The 24,760-nt window shown below is 41.4% G+C and overlaps 1 protein-coding gene across 3 annotated transcripts in view; it reads right to left on the bottom strand.

Annotated features, from left to right (window-relative positions):
* Positions 1-1,598: 1,598 nt before the first annotated feature.
* Positions 1,599-24,760, bottom strand: part of EGFLAM (EGF like, fibronectin type III and laminin G domains) — a 167,248-nt gene continuing 144,086 nt past the window's right edge. For all 3 annotated transcript variants that reach the window (XM_069096177.1, XM_069096178.1, XM_069096179.1), the window contains 4 exons: positions 22,933-23,076; positions 5,255-5,338; positions 4,110-4,213; positions 1,599-2,656 (listed from right to left, as the gene is read on the bottom strand). In XM_069096177.1, coding sequence (XP_068952278.1) covers positions 2,502-2,656; positions 4,110-4,213; positions 5,255-5,338; positions 22,933-23,076 — 487 coding nt within the window. In that variant the 3' untranslated portion in view covers positions 1,599-2,501. The remainder of the gene's footprint in view (positions 2,657-4,109; positions 4,214-5,254; positions 5,339-22,932; positions 23,077-24,760) is intronic.

The raw sequence follows: 24,760 nt of genomic DNA, 5'->3' as shown, positions 1-24,760 counted from the left end.
TATAAGGACCTCTGTGGGCAACATATTTACTTAGTCTTAAAATGTAATGTTATTTATGCTTTAGAGTATTTTTATTTATTTTGTTAAATTTCCCAGTTACATTTTAACTTGGCTCCCACTACTGGGGAGTGTTTCAGGCTGCATGTAACTTTCCCAGTTTGTTTGACACATTCCCTCTCATTAAATAGATGGAGAAACTGAGACCTGAAGAGAATGGGACTTGCACGGGTTCACACAGAGCAATTCTTCTATCCACCCTGTAGCTCCGTTTCTCCGTCTATCACATGGGGATACCATTTTCCCTATTTAATTACTCGTATCTGTCTCCCTCTATTATCTTGTCAAGTAGACTGTAAGCTCCTCGTAGGCAGATGCCCCATCATCATCTTTGTATATCTGGACCACTGTTTCCTTCCTAGACAACATTTACTTTGGGAAAATAGCACACCTACACCTCAATCACACATATTCACAAAGGAATGATGATTTTTCAGAAGTGATTTTTTCTTTTTTGGGGGATTTGGGGGTGGGGAAACCAGGGCTCAGATCCAATACTTTCCCTCTAAGAGTGTGATATGAGGTGGTAAGGAGCCAAGATCTTCCTAATCACTGTGTGATCTCACTAATTCCCATACCCAAGAGAATATGAATTAGCAGGCAGCTCTCCGCAGGAAGTATCCTGACCACCTCTGATTTGGGCTACACATCAGGATATGCCTACTTTGAGGTTCCCAAAGTCAGGATGCTGGGAGTCACTGAGCCTGAGCTTAGGCAACATGGCATCATGGAATCCAAAGATCTGAGTTTGAATCCTAACTCTGCACTTAATAGTTGGGTGAAACTTAATATTTGGGCAAGACACTTCAACTTTCCTGAGCCTCAGTTTACCAATCTAAGAATAAGGATAATAACACATACATGGCCAACCTCACAGGCCTGGGAGGAACAAAGCTTTCATAGATGTATGATCCATAAATGCAGCTCAATGTGAGTCATTCTTCTTATGTTTCCTACCCACCTACACAACCCTTCCCCCCTCACCGCCCCCACCTAGAATCTTGTATAGCAGTGCTTTTTGAATTGCATGAACATAATGGATATATGTTGAATGAAAAAGACTGATGCCATGACTGGGGCTAATTATAGTTCATTTCTTCAGTCAGGTCAAATTTCTCGGCTCTTCGTGTGGACAGGGTGTACAGCTCAAATTTCCCTCAGATGGTCATGCCACTGGGATATACTCCTCAGGCTATAGAGTCACATGCCTAGACATCAAAGGGCCCATGACTGACCTTTTGGAAGGACAGCTCTTTCCTAGCCCCACCTTGATAGCTGTGTCTGCACTCAGGCCACACGAAGGGCTTCCTCTCAGCACAGTGTGAACAATGTCAGCTTTCATATGTTTCAGGAGTATGACTACCACAAGGGGTTAGCAACCATGCTAGATGAATGAATGAAATGAAATAACTAAACAGATGGATGAATGAATGCATGAATAAATGAATGTTCTGGCTCATTGTTATCTTCTTTTTAATATTCCACTACAGTTTTCTCCCCACTCAACATAAAAAGTAATGTCAGAATATCCAGGAACAACATATGTTCAATCCTTTAATCAGCTTAGGTCAGGAAAGCTTCATAATCATACACTCTGAATCATCAATATTGACAAAAGAGGATTGTCAGGCTCCCCATTGCCCACCCTGACCCCACCCCTGCAGATACCAAATGGTGTCCAAATGCAAAGAAGTATATGTAATTCACCTAAACTTTCCAAAGTATACTATGTGGTCAGTTCTGCCTCTATAAAAATATACACATACAAAAGTACTTCTACAAAATCGTGGTGTCTATTTTCTGAGGTTTGCATTATTTAAAAAAAAAAAAGGAGGCTTTTAATGTTAAGGGTGATCTTTCCAGTCACCGTAACGATTCTGAAATAGCTTCCATAGGGTCGAGTTTCCTCTTTCCTTATATACATGGCATGGTCAGAATGTGCTGAGGACATAGCAGCAGGTAGCTAAGCAATTTCACGGGACCAGGCAAGAAAGGGGAAGTTTGGGGTCACATAGTCATCCTGCTGTATTAAAAGTATCATGAATCAGGAGTGAAGAAAAGCTTTTTAATACGGTTCTGCTGGATGTTTAAAAAGAAAGCACTATGACTCACGACACAGTCATGGAATTATTCATCACAGTACAGTGATCTCTGGAATTTGCATTGATGTCTGATCTCATTAGTCACTATACATTCAGTGAACAGTCTGACATTTCCTACAACTGAGGATTCAGGGGGATTTGGTCCATAGAGTGTCAGCAGGGAAAGCTGCTGGGAGTCCCCTCTCCATCCCGTCCGGTCCGTAGTTTCTCATCAGGGTGCCGTCCTCTTGGATGAGGAGGGAGTGCCCTGGGGACTTGGTGTGCAGCATTGGGCTGGATGGCAGGGACGCGGGGCTTCTGCAGGAGAAATGCTCACTCTCTCTTGGGGAAGGCTGACTGCGCTTACTTGGCTCCACAGGTGTTGATGTTTTTCCCATCAGCTGCATCTTCCACCAGGGAAATGTGGTAATCAGTAGAAAGAGTGAAATGGGAGATACAGCCCACTAGACCTCTCATGTATTGCCTATTAGTATGCAGAGCAATTTCCTTCATTCCACCTGCCAGGGACAGGGAGGGAAGGAGACAGAGTGAGTCAAAGGTGAGATCATAGGACTAGGGAATTACAATATCTCACAGTGGGAAGGGATTTAAATTTTGCTGTCTTTTTGCTGTCTGGGACCAAAAAAGAAATTCTATTCCCTCTCCCATAGGATAGCTCCTTAAATATTTTAAAAGGTAGTTATCATGGGCCCCATTCCTAGTTCCCTTCCTCAAGTCTGTTCTTCCAGTGCTCTAAACATGCTAATTCTTTCCCATGAATTCAAGACTCTTTACAATACCGGATACCTTTTTTCTAGAGGCTATCTAGCTCCTTATAGGTTACAGAACCGTAAATTTATAGCTGGGAGATACCTCAGAGGTCGTGAGGTCCAGTGCTCCCATTTTTACAGATAAGGAAACTGAGGCCCTGAGAGGTGAAATGGTTTGCTCCAGTTCAAAGAAGCAGTGTCAGAGCTAGAATTCAATTGTCTTTCCTTAGCTGGGGCCCTCATACCCAATGCTCCAGATGTGCTCTGACCAGGAAAGAATACAATGAAACAGGTGTTTCCCTAGTTCTAGATGCTTCATGCTCCCTGAATCTTTCCAGTTTTCTTGAATATGCCTTCACAATTGATACACCACTGTCTATTGATTGCTTCCTCTATCCCTGAGGTCAACTGAAGAAATGAGGAGGGCTCAGTCTCAAGGTGACTTTAGCACTTCATATTCATCACTCCTATGAGATATACTGAGTATGCACAGTTTGATTGCCCTTTGGAAATGGTTACAAATTGCTTTCCAGAATGGCTGGATCAGTTCACAACTCCACCAATAATGCATTAGCATTCCAAAGTTCCCACATCTTCCCCAACATTTATCATTAAGCCAACATTTATTCCTGTTTTGTTATATTAACCAATCCTATGATTAACTGTGATGGAGTCAAGTAGATAGGTATAACTGCACATCAGCTTCAAACAAAATGAGCTGTCAAATTTGTTAAACAACATCTAGTATTTTTATATTAATCCTATTTTATTAGCTAATTGAATATTTTATTAATTATGAAGGGACATTTTAATTTTTTGTGATTACATGGAGGAAGACTTAGAGTTTAAAGATTCACTGGTCCTCCTAAGTCTTTGCCAGGTTGGGGAGATGTGTCTGGGAACAGAAGAATGTCTCCTTCCTTAACCAGGTGGTACCTGGTTTTGGCAGGATCTTGTTTCCCAAACAAGAAAATCTTTGTTTCTCCAAGGGATTGGCCCAAAGCAAGTACCTTCCAACCCCGGTTTCCAGCCAAGGGATGAGTGAGGAAGAATTAAAGACCTTCCAAACTTCCTTCCTGTCATTCATTTGGCTTCAGTCACTGGAACTAACAACTACAGGGAGCCCATACCTTGATTTACAGGAAACACCAAGGTAAACCAAAGCCTTCAGCTGTAACCAGGTATCACCAAACTCACTTACCTACATAGAGGTCTCCATTGATATTCAGCTGTCTCATAAGTCCGGGGGATTTGCCAGTTCTAGCTCCATAGTCATCCACCGTTATCTTTCCGGACTGGCCATCCCTGGAAAGACAGTCACCATTTTCAATGGTTATTTTATAAACAGTATCTAATGAAGGATGAAGATTAAGCATGAGAACAAAGACCGAAACCTGGTAACCTGGTGTTTGCAAGAGTCTTCTAACACTCTAGTCCTACTTCTGACATCCAGGGTGGGCTTGAGAAGCACAGAAGCCAAGGGGGATTTTATAAGGCAGAATGAACATCTATCTTTTGGTGAGAGGCCTATGGGCCCACCCTTCACCCCCCACCACTCAGTGGACTATAAAACAGGGCAAAGAGAACAAATATCTCTGCCCTGAGATCAGAGCTTAGTCTGAGGCCTTTTGCTTGTTCATTTAGCTGTCCCTTGCTATGGTCTCCAAGATTTTCTGGACATGAATTTCCTAGACATGACCCCTTGTCAGAAAAGAAGAGGAGAGGGGTGGGGAGAGAGAGAGGTAGAAAAGGAGAGGAAGAGGGAGAGGAAAAGGACAGAGGGAGAGGGAGAGGGAAAGAGAGAGGGGGGAGGGGGAGGGGGAGAGGAAGAAGAAGAGAGAGAATGAACCCTAGGGGTCTCCTCTAGTCTTTTCCCATAAGTTAGGCAATACTAATGTTCTAATGAGAAGTTAATTGGCAGATAGAGGTCGCTCCTTGACCTGACCCTGAAGTGAAGAGTATGATACAGGATGAGTAAATTTGAATGATGGGGGAGGGTGGAGATAGAATGGAAGTAAAATGCCCTACACTGTTAATTGTGAAATGCATGGGATTTCTAGAAGGCCAGGGATGAGAAAGTATTCCATTGGGAGTCTGGGGCACCTGGAGTTAAAGGCAAAATATTTAGTTCAGGAGAGTTGGGTCCTGGAATGTTGGGACAATGATGCAGGACCCCCAGGGGGAGGCAACATATGTATGAATGTACAAGGATGGGATTGGATGAGGGAGGGATGGGGTTGAGAGAATGGAGGTTGGTACTAAATCCAAAGTCAGACTCCTGGTATTTTTAGAGTTTTTTGTTTTGTTTTTTGATCCTGATTGCCTTCAAAGATGACCTTTACTCACCTGACAGCTTTCACTCTGTGCCATCGGCCATCATTGAAGGATCCGTTCACTACAATGGAAACAACACCACTGCCCAAGTTGTAGCTAGAAGCATAGTTGAGGAAGAAGAAAGCAGAGAAAAGAGTAAAACCTGAGAATACAATCCAGTCTTGTGCCCACTGGCTGTATTCTAAAAGTAAGGGAGCATTATGGAACACAGAATACCATTTTCCCATAGATGCCATGTTAGCAATGATGGTGCATTTTCCAGGACATTATGGAATTCTGTTGAATCCATAATGTCTCTGAAGTTTTTTTTAATTAAGAGAATTATTTCAGTTAAACTTCATCACCATTTATAATTCTCTTTCTATTCCATCTCAATTCCATCACACCTACTTACCTGACTCACTACTAACACTAGAATCAAGTCAGGGACTTTGGCAGCAGTGTCTGGGGATAGGAAAGGAGGAGAGAGGAGATAAGCTCCCCAGCTCTAGGAACTTGTTGACCCTTCATGTCAGGAGTTCTTAATGTTTTTATATTTTTCTTTTGTTGTCTGGCAAAGCCTATGGAACCCTTCTCAGAATAATATTTTTAAGTGTGTAAAATAAAATATACAAGGTTACAAAAGAAACCAATTATACTGAAATACAATGATCAAAATATTAAAAAGAACAAGTTCACAGACCCCAGGTTAAGAGCCAACACTCTGTGTGGTAGTGTGTAATGACTTGGAGGCTAGAAAACCTTCTCTGTTATTCACTAACTGTGTGACTCTAGACAAAACACAACCAATTTGAGCTTCATTTCCCTTGCTGTAAAATGGGGGAATAAGGAGCTGTTTTACTGACCTCACAAGGCTGTTGTGAATTTCAAATGAAGTAATGAATATAAAGTGCTTTCATAAACTTTAATGTCCTTTAGCAATGTCAGTTATTATTATACTGGTCTAGGAGGAAGCACTTTCCTTCAGTTATATCCATTTAGAGAGAAGAATGGGGCAGCTAGGTGGCACAGTAGATATAGTTGCAGGCCTGGGGTCAGTAAAACCTGAGTTCCAATTCAGCTTCAGATACTAACTAGCTGTGTAATCCTGGGCAAGTCATTTAACTTAACCCTGTTTGCTTCAGTTTCTTCATCTGTAAAATGAGCTGGAGAAGGAAATGGCAAAACATTCCTGTCCCTGTGCCAAGAAAACCCCAAATGGGGTCATGAAGAGTTAGACGTGACTTAAACTGATTAAACAACAGAAAGAGAGAAGAATAACAACCTAGAGCAATGTTTTTCTCCAATGAGTTTTACAAAAACAAAAGTTGTAGCAATGGACAAGCCCATACAATAAACCCATCTTCACTGGTTATCCACAATGTATGCATTCAGCCAAAGCAAAAGCCTAAAAACAATCATGTGAAGAAGACTGACTTCTTATTGCTCAAGAGCATAGTGCAATGAACTATGGCTAACATTTGGCCCATGGGCTAAGGTTGGTTTTCACATTTTAAAATAAGGTTTTATTTTATTAAAAAACATTTATTTTAATTTAAAAACTATTTATTTTGCCATTTGGGAATGGCAAAGACCATACTTAACTTAAAGACCATACAAAAACAGACTATGGGCCAGATTAGGCCCCCCCCAGGTTGTAGTCTGCAGAACTCTGGTCTAGAATTCAAACATGCCCACCAATGTACCACATTCATGGCAGTCACTCAGTGTCTAGAATCATTACTGTCCATTTAAATTGTAAGGTTATTTTTTTCCTTTTACTACATTTTGTACCAATGTCTATAATATATAATTTGGTAAAAAAAAACAAAAAACCCAAAAACAAAACAACAACAATAACAATAATAATAACACATCGCACTCATTAGGTGCCAGGAACTATGCTAATTGCTTTGCAATTATTATCTCATCTGATCCTCATAACAAGATCATGAAGTAGATGCTTTTATTATCTTCATTTTACAGATGAGGACACTGAGGCAAACAGAGGTTAAGTGATTTGCCCATAATCACACAGCTAGTAAGTTTCTGAGGCTGAATTTGAGCTAAGGTCTTCCTGACTCCAGTCCTGGTGCTCTATCCACTTTGAAATCTAGTTATCCCTAGGTAGCATGAAAAAGCAAGAAAGCAAAAATGCTCACAATTAAGATTCCAACAATGGAGCAAACACTCATGAACCTGGTTCAAGCACTGAATCACAAACACAGCAGAAAAATAAAGATGAACATAATATGAACTCTAATTTAGGTTAACTTCTAGTGACCTGGATGCTCAGTGTGTGTTGGGTTGCCAGCTTTTATAAAAGAGCACTATGATTCTGGCAAGATTACAGAGGCATCTACAAGCAAAGCAGAGTCTTTTAAAATAGAACTCTCACATTGTTTGAACCTTATTCTCATTGGATTTGGCTCAAAGAGGGAATAACATACACAGTAAGTTGGTTAAAGAAATCCATCTTACCCTATAGGGAAGTAGGAGGGGAAAGGGGAAAAGAAAAGGGAGGGGGTCTGATAGAAAGGAGGGCAGACAAGGGGAGGTAGTGGTTAAAAGCAAAACATTGTTGAGGAGGGATAGGGTTAAAGGAAAGAGAGAGAGAAAAGTATAAATAGGGAGAAAACAGGATGGTGGGAAATACAGTAATCATAACTGAATGTGAATGGGATGAATTTTCATAAAATGGAAACAGAGTAGATTAAAAACCATAATCGTACAAAATGTTGTTACAAGAAACACATTTGAAGCAGAGACATGCATAGAGTAAAGGTAAAAGGGAGGAGCAGAATATATTAAGTAAAAAAAGCAAGAGCAGCTAGCTGATGCAGTGAATACAGCACCAGCCCTGGAGTCAGGAGGTCCTGATTTCAAATCCGGCCTCAGACACTTGACACACGTACTAGCTGTGTGACCTTGGATAAGTCACTTAACCTCAATTTCCTTGCCTTCCCCCCTCCAAAAAAAAAAAGCAGGGTAGCAATTCTGATCTCAGACAAAGCAAAAGCAAAAATAGATCTAATTAAAAGAGATGAAGGAATAAACTGCATATTGCTAGAAGGTACCAAGAACAAGTAATATCAATACTAAACATACCAAGTGGTATAACATCTAAATTCTTAGAGGAGAAGTTAAGGGAGTTACAGAAAGTAATAGACAGTAAATCTATACGAGTGGAGGATTTTAGATAAAGCCAACCACAAAATAAATAAGACAGAAGCTAAGGAGATAAACATACCTTTAGAAAAGTTAGATATAATAGATTTCTGGAGAAAAAATGAATGGGGATAGACAGAAAAATACCTTTTTCTCAGTGGTACATGGCACCTACACAAATCTGACCATGTATTAGGGCATAAAAACCTCACACTCAAATGAAGAAAGGCAAAAATATTAAATGCATCCTTTTCAGAACATGATGCAATAAAATTTATATATAACAAAGGGCCATGGAAAGATAGATTAAAAATTAATTGGAAATGAAATTATCTAATCCTAAAGAATGAGTGGGTCAAATAAAAAATCAAAGAAGCAATCAATAATTTCATTAAAGAGAATGACAATAATTAGACAATATACCAAAACTTACAGGATGCAGCCAAAGCAGTACTTAGGTGAAATTTTATATTTCTCAATGCTAATATAATAAAATAGAAAATCAATATAGAATAAAATAGAAATCAATGAATTGGGTGTGCAATTTAAAAAGCTAGAAAGAGATCAAATTAAAAATCCCCAATTAAATATCAAATTAGAAATTCTGAAAGAAATCAAAGGAGAGATTAATGAAACTGAAAAATAAGAAAACCATTGAACTAATAAATAAAACTAAGAGCTGGTTTTATGAAAAATAAAAGCCCCAAACCAAGGAAAATAGAGAAACTTTGGTTAATTTGATTTTATAAAAAGAAAGAAGAAAACCAAATTACTAATATAAAAAACAAAAAGGGTGAATTCACTACCAATGAAGAAATCAAAGCAATAATAAGAAGCTATTTTGTCCACCTGTATGCCAATAAATCTGACAATCTAAGTGAAATGGATGAATATTTACAAAAATATAAATCGCTCAGATTAACAGAAGGTGAAATAAAATACATAACCTCATTTTAGATAATGAAATTGAGCAGGCCATCAATAACTCCCTAAGAAAAAAGCTCCAGGGCCAGTTGGATTAAAAGTGAATTCTACCAAACATTTAAAGAACAATTAATTCCAATACTATATAAACTATTTGGAAAAGTAGGCGGAGTCCTATCAAAATAGAACCCCCTCTATAAAAAAGAAAATGTGATTAGCTAGAATAATCCCCAAATGCTGGCTTATGAAACTAAAGTAAAACTTATGTATGTAATCTCATTAAAACTTCCTATCATTCCATCCCTCCCTTTGCATCATCCTTTCTAAACCTATTTTTCATCCTTATCAACACCTCCAATCTTCTATCCCTCAGTATTTTCACAGGTCAATTCTCCTCCTCTGATTTCACTTTCCTCCCTTCCATTTTTTTAAAAAAAAAATATTTGGTATTTTATTTTCTCCCAATTACATGTAAAATTTTTTTTCTTTTTGGAGGGGAGAGGGCAGGGCAATTGAGGTTAAGTGACTTGCCCAAGGTCACACAGCTAGTAAATGTTAGGTGTCCAAGGCCATATTTGGCTCCAGGGCCAGTGCTCTACTCACTGTGTCACCTAGCTGCCCCTAAAAACAATTTTTAACATTCGTTTTTAAAACCTTGAGTTTCAAATTCTCTCTCTTTCTCCCTTAACCACCCCCAATGATAAGACAAGCAATTCAATATAGATTATACATATGTAGTCATGCAAAACATATTTCTATATTAATCATGTTTTGAAAGAAAACTTAGACCAAAAAAGAAAAGCTCAAGAAAAATAAAGGAAAAAAAAGTATGTTTCAATCCGTATTCAAATGCCATCAGTTCTTTGGGGATGGATCACATTTTTCATCAAGTCTTTCAGAGTTGTCTTAGATCATTTTATTACTGAAAATAGCTAAGTCATTCACAGCTGATCATCTCACAATATTGCTGTTACTTTGTACACATTACATATCAGTTTGCATCAACTTAGGTAAATCTTTCCAGGTTTTTCCTGCTCATCATTTCTTATGGAACAATAGTATTCCATCACAATTACACAGCACAATTTGTTCAGCCATTACCCAACTAATGGGCATCCCTCCCAATTTCCAGCTCTCTTTTTACGTTTCTCTTGAGTCTTGTATTTGAAAGTCCAATTTCCTATTCTGCTCTGGTCTTCCATCAAGAATGCTTGAAAGTTCTGTATTTCGTTACATTCCATTTTTCCCTGTGAAGTATTATACTTAGTTTTGCTGGGTAGGTGATTTTTGGTTGTAATCATAATTCCTTTGCCCTCCAGAATATCATATTCCAAGCCCTCTGATCCTTTAATGTAGAAGCTGCTAAATAGTGTGGTATCCTGACTGTGGCTCCACAATACTTGAACTGTTTCTTTCTGCCTTCTTGACTTGGGAGCTTTGGAATTTGGCCATAATATTCCTGGGAGTTTTAATTTTAGGATCTTTTTCAGGAGATAACTGGTGAATTACTTCAATTTATGTTTAACTCTCTGGTTGTAGAACATTAAAACAGTTTTCCTTGGTAATTTCTTGAAAGATAATGTCTAGGGTCTTTTTTTTTATCATGGCTTTTAGGTAGTCTGATAATTTTAAAATTATCTCTCCTGGATCTATTTTACAGATCAGTTGTTTTTTTCCGAGTGAAATATTTCAGTCTTCTATATTTTTATTCTTTTGGTTTTTCTTGATTTTCTCATACAGTCATTAGCTTCCATTTGCTCCATTTTAATTTTTAAGGAATTATTTTCTTCAGGGAGCTTTTGTATCTCTTTTTCCATTTGGCTAATTCTATTTTAAGGAGTTTTTTCTTCAGTGAATTTTTATATCTCTTTTACCATTTGGCCTATTCTGTTTTGTAAGGAAGGTGTTATTTTTTTCAGTTATTTTTTTTGTGCCTCCTTTACCAAGCTGTTGACTCTTTTTTCATGATCTTGCATCACTCCCATTTCTCTCCCCAATTTTCCTTCTACCTCTCTTACTTGATTTTTAAAATCCTTTTTAAGCTCTTCCATTGCCTGAGACCAATTCATACATTTCTTGGAGGCTTTGGATGCTGGTGCTCTGATTTATCTTCTGTGTGTTTTGATCTTCTTTGTCACCATAGTAACTTTCTATGGTCAGATTTTTTTCTGTTGTTTGCTCATTTTCCCAGTCTGCTTTTTGACTTTTCACTCTTTCTTAAAATGGGGCTCTGCTTTCAGGGTGGAGGGGATCCTGTCCCAAGCTCCAAGGTTTTTGTGCAGTTGTTTTCAGAGATATTTCTAGGAACTTGTAAGTTTTCAGTTCTTCCAAGATGGTATGATCTAAGGAGAGGTGTTTACTCCTCTCCTTATCAGTGCTCTGGTCTGCAAGTGACCTCGCCCACTCTTTTCTACTTTGGAACTGTGATGAGGGTCTTGGCTCTAATGCAGCTACAAGCTCTGGTGTGCTATGCTCTTCCTTGCCCTGGGACTGCTACCTAGGACTTTGACCCAGATCCAAGTATGGGCAAAGCAACAGAATCCTGCCTCAGTGCTAGCAAAGAGAGCCCTACAATCTCTTCTGATCAGTTTGTTCAACCCCTTTACCATCTGTGGGCTGAGAGCTCTAGAAGCTGCTACTGTGGCTGCTGATGCAGTGGCTCCCAAGACTTTTTCTGGTTTGTTATGACCCCATCTGGGTCTGTGCTGGTACAGGCTGCTCTGGACTGTGCTCTGCTCTCACCCAGATGCAACAGACCTTTCCTGCTGACTTTCTAAGTTATCTTTGACTGGAAAAGTATTTCACCCCATCCTTTTGAGGGTTCTGCTGCTCCAGAGATTGTTTATGGCATTATTTAGAGGTGTTTGGAGGGGTTTGGGGGAGAACTCAGGTTAGGTGCTCCCTTTTCTCCACTACTTGGTTCCATCTCCCTGTAATGGGAATGTAAATTTAAAGATCTTCCCTTCCCCTAAGCTAAAGTGCACCTGGAGCCTGGGGTGGGAGGCTTGTTTTTCAGTAGATACTTCTTGATTGGCCAGTGGGTCAATAAGGTTGTTACATTCTCTGAGCCAGGAGAAGGCTATATAAGCCCTGATGTGTAGCTTTGTTTTGGGGCTCACTTTGAGAAGTGTTCTGTGATTTGACCTGGATTCTGGGAAGCCGTTGTCCAGAGCCCTCCAGCTTTGAAAAACCCAGATGTTGAAACCCAGATGTTGATTTGGTAAGGATGTAATGGTTGGGCAGTTTGAAATCTGTCTACTTGATCTGTTTCTGTCTTGATAATTCTGTCTGTATACTTTGAAGGTCGGGGTGCTGACCTTTTTCCCCTGAATGAGGTAAACAATATATGTTTGACTGATTAAAGTAAGCTTGTTAACCCATTTTGAGTTGCTTTCCTGTATCAAAGCAGATCCAAGAACCTGTGTTGGCAGCAAACCCTGAGGACGCTTGGGGTGCTTGCTGCTACACTCCCCTCCAGTCTTTTTTTTTTTTAAGCAATCGGGGTTAAGCAACTTGCTCAAGGTTACACGGCCAGTTATTTCTGGGTGTGGTGCTGAGTATCTGAGCCCGGATTTGATCCAGGTCATCCCAACACTGGAGCCGGTGCTCTTACTCGCTGAGCCACCTGGCCTCCCCTAAGCAATTGGGGTTAAGTAACTTGCTCAAGGTTACACGGCCAGGTGTTTCTGGGTGGATGCTAATTGTCTGAGCCCTGGATTCAATCTCCAGGTCTTCTCAACACTGGAGCCAGTGCTCTTACTCGCTGTGCTACCTGGCCGCCCCTCCCCTCCAGTCTTAACCCTATAGTTAAACACTGACCTCTGATCTAGACTCTCTTCATCTATTTGTTCTGTTGCTATTTGTGTTTTGTCAAATCCCACCCCCAGATTACTCCCAGGAGCTCCTTCTCTTACTATTCATACATTGCTGAGGAAATCATAGAACTGGACTGAGTGGGTCCACTACAATATTATTGCAACTGAACCCTCACTGCAGTAAAATTGTCCTTTTATTCGTCTCCAATTGATTCTCCATCCTCTTTCCGCACTAAACTTCTCTTCTATTCTTAAACCTTCTAACCTCCCCCTCCACCACCCTCTCTACTAAGAACCTCACCTCAAACTTCCTAGTTTGGGAGTCTTAATCCTTTCAGTTCCAGAGTTCTTGCCCTGTGGCCTTTGTCTGTCATGGCCTACTATTTCTAGGCCAGTTCCAGCCATACTTTCTTCTACACCTTAGTCATCCTGCTATTCACCCTGTCAATAAACTTCCTGGATAAGAGACCATACCCTGGAAGCCTTTACTCTTTCAGATCCAGAACTCTCACTCCTAGGCTCCAACAGTCCTGATTAGAAAATCCCTCTCATGGGCCATTGTATCTAGGCCAACTCTAGTCATGATTCACTCTATACCCCAGATATTTTCTTAATATCCATCCTGCCAACAAATGTGTGTCATCCCCTCTCCTTTCCATCTCTGGATCCATAATCAAATCAATTACTGGAAAGGGTGTGTCAAATCAACTCCCTCATCAGCTAACAGTCTTTGTGACTTTCCAGATGAAAACACCTCTCCTTGGATACCACTCCCCTATATGTGTCTCCCCCATTAGAATATAATCTTTTTGGGTAGGGCCTTTCTTACTCTATATGTGTCCCCAGCATTTGGCACAATGCTTTGCATATAGTAAGTGCTTGATAAATGCTTTTTATTCATTCATTCACTTACCCTGAACTCCCTCTTTTTCCTTTTCATCTCAAAACCCTTTAACACTATTCTTTACTCTTCTCTTTTACTCTAGTCTCCTGATAATAAGCTGGTCATTCTCCTCACAATGTTTGCCCTCTCCAAATGTGCTGTAGGTCTTCTCCTCTTCCTCCTCTTCTTCTCTAGAAGATTACCTTCTTAATCATCCTCTCCTTTCTCTTTCTGGGCTTCAGTCTCTTCCTATTTACTGATTCCTTCCTGTCGACCAAAATGCCCAAGTCTCCTCCATCCCCAAAACAAAACAAACAACAAAAAAACTAAGATACTTTCTATAGTTCTACCCATCTCATCACAATATTCTATATTTCTCTTACTTTTTTAGCCAGACTTCTAGAAAAAAGTCTTCTCTACTTGTTACCTTCACTTTCTCTCCTTTCACTCACTTCTCAATCCTTTGCAGTGTGGCTTTTGACTATCACTCAACTGAAATGTATCTCTCTAAAGTTACTTGTGATCCCTTAACTGTCAAATCTAATGGCCTTTTCTCAAACCTCATCTTTCTTGACCTCTCTGCAGCCTTTCACCCTGTTGACCATCTTCTTCTCTCTGGGTTTTCCTGTAACTTGGGTCTCATCCTGTCTGCCCTCTGTTCTTTTTCAACCTCCTTTGCTGGCTATCATCATACTGCCAGCCCATGGCTCTGTCTTGAGCCTTCTCTTCACTCCCTACACTCTTTCTTTGGAAAATTCATGGGTTCAGTTTTCATCTTTATGCAAATAACTCCCAGATCCATTTTTCTAGCCCTAGTCCTGCAAACTACATGTCCCATGGGCATATCAACATATCCAAAACAAAATTCATCATCTCTTCGCTTTATTGCCAAATCATCCCATATCCTGCACTTTCCTTTCTTTATTGAGGGAATCTCCATTCTCCCAGTCTCCCAGGTTTAAAACTTGCATGTTGCCCTCAATTCCTCACTCTCTTTCACCTTACATTTTGTCATTTCCATTTCTAGAGCATCTCTCGAGTCTGTCTCTCTCTCACTATCCATAGTAGGCACCTTAGTTCAGGTTATCATCTCTTGCCTGAATTATTGCAGTGGTCTCTTAGCTCCCTGCCATATCTCTCTGCACTCCAGTTTATCCTCCATACATCTACCAAAGTGATTTTCCTTAAGTGCTCTTATTCAGCAAGCTACTTCCCTACTGAATAAATTCCCTGTTGCCTCACAAAGCTCCCTATATTCCACATAGGATAAAATAGGAACTCCTCTATTTGGCTTCTAAAACCCTACACAGTTGGGTCCCAGCCTACCTTTCTAGCCTTTTGATCATATATTGTTCCTCTTCCTGCTTTCTACCATCTAGTCAAATTAGCCATTTTGGTGTTCCTTAGAGCAGACCCTCTCTTCTCCATTTCCATGCTCTTGCATTGTCTGTCTCCCAGGCATGGACTGTTCTTCCACCTCATCTCTGTCTCACGGAATCCCTTCCTTCAAGACTCAGAGAGAAGAGAAGGACTGAGAGTGAGAAAGTGAAAGGAGAGAAAGTAGAGGCAACAAGTATAGAAGACTCTTTTTCCCCCCAGGAATCTGGCTAAAAAATATAGGATGATACTATGGTGAGATGGGTAGAACTACAGAACTATAATAAAAACCTACAGAGGGGAGACTATCAAGGAGAAATTGACTGACAGTGTCAAGTGCTGCCATAGTCCAGGGTAATCAGGATTGAGAAAATTACATTAGATCTGACAATTAAGAGATCACTGACAATCATGGACAGTGAAGCTGAGTGAAGTCAAAAGCTTAATTATAGGGTCTAAGACAGACTGAGAAGAAAGGAAGTGGAGTTATTGGTTGTAGACAGTTTTCTCAATGAGTTCAGAGATGATGAAGAAGAGAGATATAGGACTATAGCTCGCAGTGCTGGTCAGATCAAGTAAGGGTTTTTTAGGGATTGGGGATATGTGAGTGTGTTTGCTGGCAGTAGGGAAGGGGTGTATGTGTATAAATATATATATATATGTACACACATAAATATAGAGAGAGAAAAGAAGAAGGAGGAGGAAGAGGAGGATGAGGAGAAAAGAGGAGAGGAAAGGAGAGATGAAAAGGTGCTAGTGGGGACACTTTGGCAGAGAAGCTGGGAGGGGATGGGATCAAGGGCATGTGTAGAGGAGTTTGCCTTAGCAAGGAGAAAGGGTGTTCCTTTATCTGAAACCAGAGTAAAGGAGGGTATAGGTGGAAGAGTAAGTCTGAATAAACTGATTTGGGGAGTAGGGTAGAATGGGTGGACTCTTGGCAAAAAGTCTCCATTTTTAAGGTGAAGTATGCAAGTGGGGGAGGAGAGGCTGTGAGAGACTTGAGTTCAGGGAAAAGTAGCATGACCTAGAGGGAAACAGGATGGCCTTGGAGTAAGGAACACTTAGGTTCAATGCCTATCTATGACATACTAGCTGTGTAACCATGAGTGGGTCCCTCAACTTCTCAGTGCCCCCTATAATTCTCTAAGACCATGTTGTAAATAAATTGCTGACCTGTATCAGTGGAAGGTTGGGGGAAAAAAAGAAAAAAAAAACATCATTGGGTTCCATTAGCAGCAGGCATTTTCCCAAAAGTCATTTAAGAAGATTTTAATGTAAGAATTCTTCCTAAGTTTTATTTAAAGTTTGAGAACTGCTATTCTAAAGCCTTGAATTTCCCTAGAGAAAGGGGCTACAAAACCATGTAAAAGTCATCTCATTAATGACTACAGGTCAGAGAAGTCTAATGGTCACTGAGTTACAAAGTAAGTCTGTGGTTAAGGCTGGAATAAGACTACCTTGAATTAAACCATGGGATCTGGCTTCCCCTCTATTAGAAAAATTCACTGTTTTTAAAATTTTTCCCAATACTTTTTTTCCTCTATCAAGTCGTTTCTTGTTTGGGGCTGCTTAGATGTAGCCACAGATTTCATTATTTGCTGGCCAAATGATTCTTGAATGAATAAATGAATGAGTAAATGAATAAGAGGCAGGGCTGAGAAACTGGTGGGCAGAAAACCAAATGCACTACAAAATCATTGTTTTCTTTGTTGCATGAGAATGTCACCAGAGGGATAACTTTCCTTGAAAGAAATACTTTATGATTTGGCCACACACAGAGACTTATGGGTTTTTCATAATGCCCATCTCAGCTTAAGAGGTTTAATCCCTTCAGGCAGGTTGATGACTATTGGGAAAAGATTCCAGCCATTACTCAGTCTTCCATGATGCTGGGTCCTGATAAGCACCATTAACAATGTAATGATTGCTCTCATTTGTATAGTGTTTGAAAGTTTATAAAACCCCAGTCCAAGTCTCATATTTGTCTAGTCTTTTTTCCCAAAGGTTTTCCATGTGATCTCACTTGATCTTCATAACTTGAGGGGATAGGTCTTATCATACCTATACATTTCTCTGTAGCTGGTGCAAAGGATTACAAACCCATAAGAACCTTTGTAACTTACTTTTTTCTTTTTTTTGCTTTTTGGAGGGGGTAAGGCAGAGCAATTGGGGTTAAGTGATTTGCCCAAGGTCACATGGCTAGTAAATGTTAAGTGTCTGAGGCTGAATTTGAACTCAGGTCCAGACTTCAGGGCTTGTGCTCTATTCACTGAGCCACCTAGCTGCCCCCTGAATCTCTGTAACTTCTAAATTTCCCCCTTTCCATCTGTTATTAAATCTCCTGTGTTCCTTATTTCCATTGTAGTGTTTTGGACTTCTTGTTGATTTTTATCGTTCAATTATTTCAGTCATGTCTGACTTGGGTTTCTTGGCAGAGATACTGGAACAGTTTGCCAGTTCTTTTTCCAGCTTATTTGACAGATAAGCTAACTGAGGCAAACAGGGGTAAGTCACTTGCCCAGGGTAGCACAGCTAGTATGTATCTGAGGTAGATTTGTTTGAAGGTTCACAAAAATGAATCTTCCTGACTCCAGGCCTGGTGCTCTATCCACTGCACCACCTACCTGCCCCTAGTGTTTTGCACTAACCCCTAGTAAGATACCAGAAGAGGTGGCGTGGTACTTTTGAGGGAGCAAGGAAATAAATGGGGAAGAAGGAAAGAACCTGAATCCCTTTCTTGGAAAATGGCTGGGATGGGAGGGAGGGGAGTGTTGATGCCACAGATCATGGTTCAATGGAAAGTTAGAAGATCTAGGTTCAAAACCTGACTTTGCTGTTTACACCTGAATCCTGATTAATATGAAAAATGAATCACACTACCTGCAGAGAGGCAGCTGTTGTTGTCTGTCCTTTGTTCTCAAAGGGGACTGATGACATCAAGAAGGTGATGTCATAACTTGCAAGTGAATTGGATTTGAGTGAGGGAGGGCTGTGCAAAGTCACCAGTGGCCAGATATAGATCAGGATGACCAGAGATGGCTCCCAGAGAGGCAGCTAGTTGGCTGATCAATGGCTAGAGAGCTGGACTGGAGGTCACAAAGACCTTAGCTTAAATCTGGCCTCAGACACTTCCTAGATCTGTGACCCTGGGCAAGTCACATAACCTCTGTCATAGGATCTAGAACTAGAAGGGCCTATAGAGAATATTTAAGTTGATTATCTTTCTTTAACAAATGTGGAAACTGTATCCCAAAAAGATTAAGATTTGAATTTAGCTCCTCTGACTTCAAATCTGGTGCTTTGTGCTTTTTCCACTATACTATATGCTTCCCCTCCCTTTCCAGCTCCTAGAATTGTGATTCTTCTCAGGCTTGGTCTGATTCACAGGAGACCCCACCCTCCCATCCCCGGTCCCTCACCTCTCAACCTCCCAAGTAGACCCGGCTCCAGGTGACAAACAGGTGTAATGGGAAGGAGGGCAGAGAAGGAGGGAATGGTGCTGGGAAAGCTGAGCCTTTGACTTGGGCCAGCTGGATATTTGCAGTGGTGTGGCTTTCATGCAGAGAATGTAACCTGCACTACCAGCTGAGAGGAAAACATTTTATGGTCAATTTTTAGAAACCTGAGAAAGAAATAAAGAAATAAACCAGATGTGTCTGGGAGAGAGGGGAGTCATCAGAAAGGTGTCAAGAGATTGGGGAAAGTGGGGGGAGATGGCTGCTGTAGGGTCCTCAGTGTGAGAGCAGGTCAGGCCCTTTAAGGTGGGGGGAGGGAGGAGAACTTCTAAGGGGCTGGGGTGGGGTAGCCTGCTAAGGAGCTGGGGAACTGGCCTGCCAAGGGTCTGGTGGGGACCTGGCCTGCTAAGGGGCTGGGGGTTTGGTCTGTTAAGGGCCTAGGGGCCTGGCCTGTTGCACTGTGAGTATCAAATTTCCCCCTAATTGTAAATTTTCCTTCTCCCTGGCTGAAGGTGGATAGTTTTCAGCTGTTAGTTTGGGGTGAAAGTGGGCAGGTTCCCACCCGAGGCAGTAGCTACTGTTTCAGTTCCCCTTTTTGGGCACAATCATGCACTTAAGGCCTTTTGCAAGGTTAACCACAGGAAAACCACAAGAAAATAGCCTTCCAGCAAGGAGCCTGAAACCTAAGCTCGGCTGTGCTGGGCTTGGTGTTTGCTGTCTGGGGATCAGTCAGGGAGAAGGGAACAAAGCTGATTTGAATTAATGCAGCAAAGCTGAATTTCACAAGAGCTTTAAATCTTCAGCAATCAAAGGGATACCTCATTAAGTGTGCTCCCCTTGGAATCTCTGACCCTGTTCAAGGTACATCTCAGAGGCCCTTCCCCTTTAGTTCTTTCCCTCCTCACCCTGAAAATTCCTTTGCCTTCATTTTATATATATTATGCATTTACTTCTCTGTGTATATGTCATTCCCCTCCCTACCTCACCCCCCCCCCAAGTAAAATGTAAGCTGCTTGAGGGCAGGGACTGCTTTAATTCCTGTTTTTATATCCTTAGCACCTGACTCTGTGCCTCACAGGGTCAATCCTAAATTCATAGAGCCGGGGCTAGAAGGGACCTCAAAGGTCATCTCGTCCAACCTCCTCATTTCACAGATGAAGAAGCAAGCCCAGAGAGGTTAAGAGACCTGTCCATGGTCACAGAGCTAGGAAATGTCTGTGGTGGGATATGAAGCCAGGTCATCCTGACTCCAAGTCCAGCACTTTTTGTATTGTTCCATGCTGTCACATAGTAGATGTTTTAAAAATGCTTGGGCGGCTAGGTGGTGTAGTGGAATAGAGTGCTCCTGGAATGAGCCCTCAGTCCTTCATCTATAAAACGAGCTGGAGAAGGAGATGGCAAACCATTCTAGTATCTCTGCCAAGTAAAGCACAGAGTCAGACATGACTAAAGAATGATTGAACAACAAGAAAAAATGCTTGTGGAAATGAATTGAAACAATGTGAGTTGCTATTTGGGGCTAATGACATGTTCTCGCATATTAGAGAAGTGACAGCTTATCATCTCTTTGTCTGGAGCCAAAATGCCTCTTAAAAATCATAGTGCCCCCCCCCCCAACTTCCGAGAGAGGCTTTATATATGGCCATATAGCATTGCTGTTCAGCCATGTCCCTTTCGTGACCCGAATTTGAGGTTCTGGAGTAAAGTTACTGGAGTGGGTTTGCCATTTTCTTCTCCAGCTCATTTTACAGATGAGGAAACTGAGGCAAATAGAGTTAAGGGATTTGCCCAGGGTCACACAGCTAGGAAGTATCTGAGGCCAGATGTGGACTCGGGATGATGAATCTTTCTGACTCCAGACCCAGCACTGCACCAGCTAGCCACCCATATGGCAACACAGAGAATATATGAAATACCATGACAATTAGTAGTCCCAGAGGCACAGACCAAACCTCCTGAGGTTGGAAAGAACGAATCCCTGCTTAGACCTCAAACCTCTCCCACTCTCTCCAGGAAGCAAAGCTTCGGCAGCTGCACACGTCCACGTCATGTTCCTTTCCCTTTCAATTTGACTTCATTCAGAAACATTCATGGCACACCTGGGCTGGGTGGGGTGGGGGAGGGGGGTTGCAAATGCATGTAAGGCCCAATTCTTGCCCTGAAGAAGTCACCAATATGGCCAGGAAGCCGAGATGTCCAAGCAGAGACTTGTGTATGTGTAGGGAACTAAGGAGCCTGCCAGGAGGGGGAATGAGATCACCCTTCTCTGTTCCCCCTCCAGATGAATGCATCTATGTCCATTCAATCAATTCAAGAGCAACTAAGGTAATAAAAACAAGAGGCAGCTCATATTCATATAACACTTTTAGTTCTATACAGCAGTTTCCCCACAACCCTGTGAGAGTGGGTAATCATGAATCATTACTCCCTTTCTGCAAATGAAGAGGGACCCACTGCAAGAAGGGGAGGATAGAGTGCTGAGCATGGAGTCAGGAATGTAGGAGTTCAACCTTGGCATATGACACTTGCTACTAGCTGTGTGACTGTGTAACCCTGTTTGCCTCAGTTTCCTCATCTGTAAAATGAGTTGGAGAAGGAAATGGCAAACCACTCCAGTATCTTTGACAAGAAACTCCAAATAGGGTTACCAAGAGTTGGACGTGACTGAAACAGCCACAAAAAGTATTTAGATAGCATTTACCATAGCACTTAAGTGACTGATCCAGGGTCACATAGTTAATAAATGTGTGAGGCCAAATTTGAACTCTGGTCTTCTTGACTCCAGGCCTAGTGCTCTATCTACTGAAAGGTAGGAAATTCAAAGTCTTTGAGAATCATGGGTGGGTAATTGTGTTAGCAATAGTGATGGTGTGTTAGGGAAGTTTCTTGGAGAAGGTGGCTATTGTCTTGAGTCTTAAAGAAACTGTAGAAAAGAGACTGGTGGAAAGGAAGCAGGTATGCCCCTTTAGGCAGGGGAAAATAGTGCAAGTGAGGGCAGGAAGAAGTGACTTTATAACCGAGATTTGCTTGGCTGGAGCAGAGAGACTGGAGTAAGTAAAAGTCTGAACAGAGAAAAGATGGGAAGTCATGTGGTAGAACAGAAAGAACACTGGCTATGAAGCCAAAGGGCCTAGGTTCAAATTCCATCTCTGCCACTTGCTACATATTACCTCAGTTTCTTTTTCTGTAACAGAAAGGGTTGAAATAAATGACTTCTAAGGTTCATTCTACCTCTGCAGGTACATTCAGCTGATAGACACTCATCAATGGGAGGTTAGAGAGTCTGTTGAGTCAGAGGAAGAAGCCATTAGAGCAGTTTCTCGAGCACATCAGTGTGATTGCTCTAAAGGAGAGGTGCCCAGCAGGGGACCCACAGCCCTCCTGAGTGTACCAAGGCACAGTAAAATGTAACTGGGAAATATTTAATAAAATAATAAAAGCACAATGAAATAGATTCCATATTACATTTTAAAACTATGTTTGTATTTATACTGCAAAGATCCTTATGCATGGATTAGCGGTCCTTGTTTCTACTTGAGTTTGACACCATTGCCCTAAAACATGGCACGACATGGGGGTTAGCCACGCTTTTGTGGTCTGAAAAACTGTAACTCTTTCATGGTCTGCAAAACCACAGACATCTTCCTTCTACTGACTTCTCTGGAAGGGAAGTGGAAAGGAGGAATTCGTTTATGTAAAACAACAATGTGCCAGGAGAGGTCAGAAAGTGAAGGGAAGAAGATAAAAAGCACAGGCAGTCACAGATGGTGGGCTGGCAGGGACCAGAGAAATCACACAGTGTGACTCCATTTTACAGATGAATAAATGGAGAATAAACAGAGAAATGAATGGACTTTTTTGAGGCAACACAGGCAGTGAATGGCAGAGCCAGGAGTACTCGAACTGAGAATCTCTCACTGCAGATCAAACACTCTTTCCATTGCTCACGACTTGATAAATACTAGGGTGAAATAGCCCTCACTTTCTGCAGGCTTACAGAATTTCATGTCTTATGAGACCCTCCCTCCCATATTTTATACTTCTTGGCAATAATAACACCAGTTTCAGTTCTAGTGGTCCACCATTTACCTGAACACAAGGGCTCCATCCTGAAGACCCAGGGAAACAAAGTCACTGTTGGGTCTCATGGGACTGTTTCCCCTCCACATCAACAGCCCATCTTTGGCTGTTGTCTTAAATCTCATAAAGGCGTTGGAACGGGATCCTGATACCCTGAAAAGGGGAGGGGAGGAGAGAAGTTAAAAAAAAAGTCTGATTGAACACATTAGTCCATTAACATCTGTTCTCTATGAACACCATTTTGCCTGCCAACCTTGAGCAAGAGGTCTGTGAGTCTCCATTTCTGAACACCATGACTTGCCAGGAGTTTTTACCCACTCCCTTCTTTAAAAACAGGATTTCCTGGAATTGTGCCACAGCTCTGGAAATCAGCTTGTCAGCCCAAACTGTGGCATGGCCTGTCACCATCCCAGAAAAGCTCTGTTGTATAAAGTACCCCCTTATGCCCAGAGGCATTTATACTACAGGCTAAGGCTCCCTGGGCCATCCAAGGATTAAGGAGGTTTTTTGGTTGTTGGTTTTTTTTTTTGAGTTTTTCCTGGCTAACCATCTTTTGGAAAGACAAGCCTCAGGTATTGTTTTTTTTTTCTTTTTCTTTTCTGTTTTAGTTGCCAAAGGACAGAGTAGCAGAAACTCTGAGGTACAAGGCAGTGGTGGACCACCTCAGACTGGGACAGTCATAGCTACCACCATACTCCAAGCAAGGGAAGGGTTAGACCTGCTGCATTCAGGGCAGTGGGAGGAGAGAGAGAACAATGAAAAGAGACTCTGGATCCCCAGAATCTGGGAATGTTGGCATAGAGAGTGGGAGCAGAGGAGGAAGTAATGGATTAAACCAGAACAGAAGAGCTGGGCTCAGGCAAGGAGGGCTCAGAGTTCTGTGTTTGGGAGATGCCTCTGACCCTGGGAAGTCAATGAACGTCTCTGCTCCCTCCTGCCTCAGTGTAGCCAGGGACAAGTCTTTCATCAACCTCAGCTACTCCAAATCAATAAATGTTTCTTAAATTGAATTTAAACACTTGGCATGTGCTCAGACCTGGGAATACAAAGGAAAAAAAAAGTCTAGAACTATCCCTCAAAGAGTTCACAGTTTATTGTGGTCTTGTTCTGCTTCCCCACAATCATGTTATGTCAATCCCCTCTTTTGTTGTTTTATTTTTCAGTCATGTCTGACTCTTCATGACCCCATTTGGGGTTTTCTTGGCAAAGATATTGGAGAAGTTTGCCATTTCCTTCTCCAGTTCATTTTTATAGATGAGGAAACTGAGGCAAACAGGGTTAAGTGACTTGCCCAGGTTCACACAGCTAGTAAGAGTCTGAAGCCAGATTTAAACTCAGGAAAGTGAGTCTTCCTGACTTGAGACCCAGCACTCTATCTACTACACCACCTAGCTGACCCTAATTCTCTCTAAACTGCCCTATTTATTCACGTTGATGAAAGACTATTAGCTCAGATCCTGATTATCTGTGGTTAATAATGAAAAAAAAAATGTCCCTGTTGCCTCCCCAGTAAGGTTCAGACTCTTCCCTGGCACTTGAGGAGTTCACTGTCTGATATGGTCTCCCCTTTCCCATCTTATCTCTTACACTCCTCCACATCCTCTTCCCTTTGCCAAACTGTCCCTTTTCTGTCCCCTGAACGTGACACGTGTTCTCTAGTTCTTGTGCTAGTGCTGCTCTCTCATGTCCACAGGATGCTTTGCTCAATTCCATGAAGTCTCCTCTTATCCCCATCCCCACTGATGAGGATTTTACTTTGTACCTTGAAGAGCGTTTTGTTTTGCAGCCCTAGAAAGAGTTTAAGTAAAATTGAGTGGAATAATTGTGTGTGTGTGTG

This window comes from Petaurus breviceps, unplaced genomic scaffold (assembly GCF_028583685.1).
Source record: "Petaurus breviceps papuanus isolate PSGF00001 unplaced genomic scaffold, PetGlider_PUasm1.0 229, whole genome shotgun sequence".
Lineage (NCBI taxonomy): Eukaryota > Metazoa > Chordata > Mammalia > Diprotodontia > Petauridae > Petaurus > Petaurus breviceps.
This window is presented reverse-complemented; position numbering and strand designations above follow the sequence as displayed.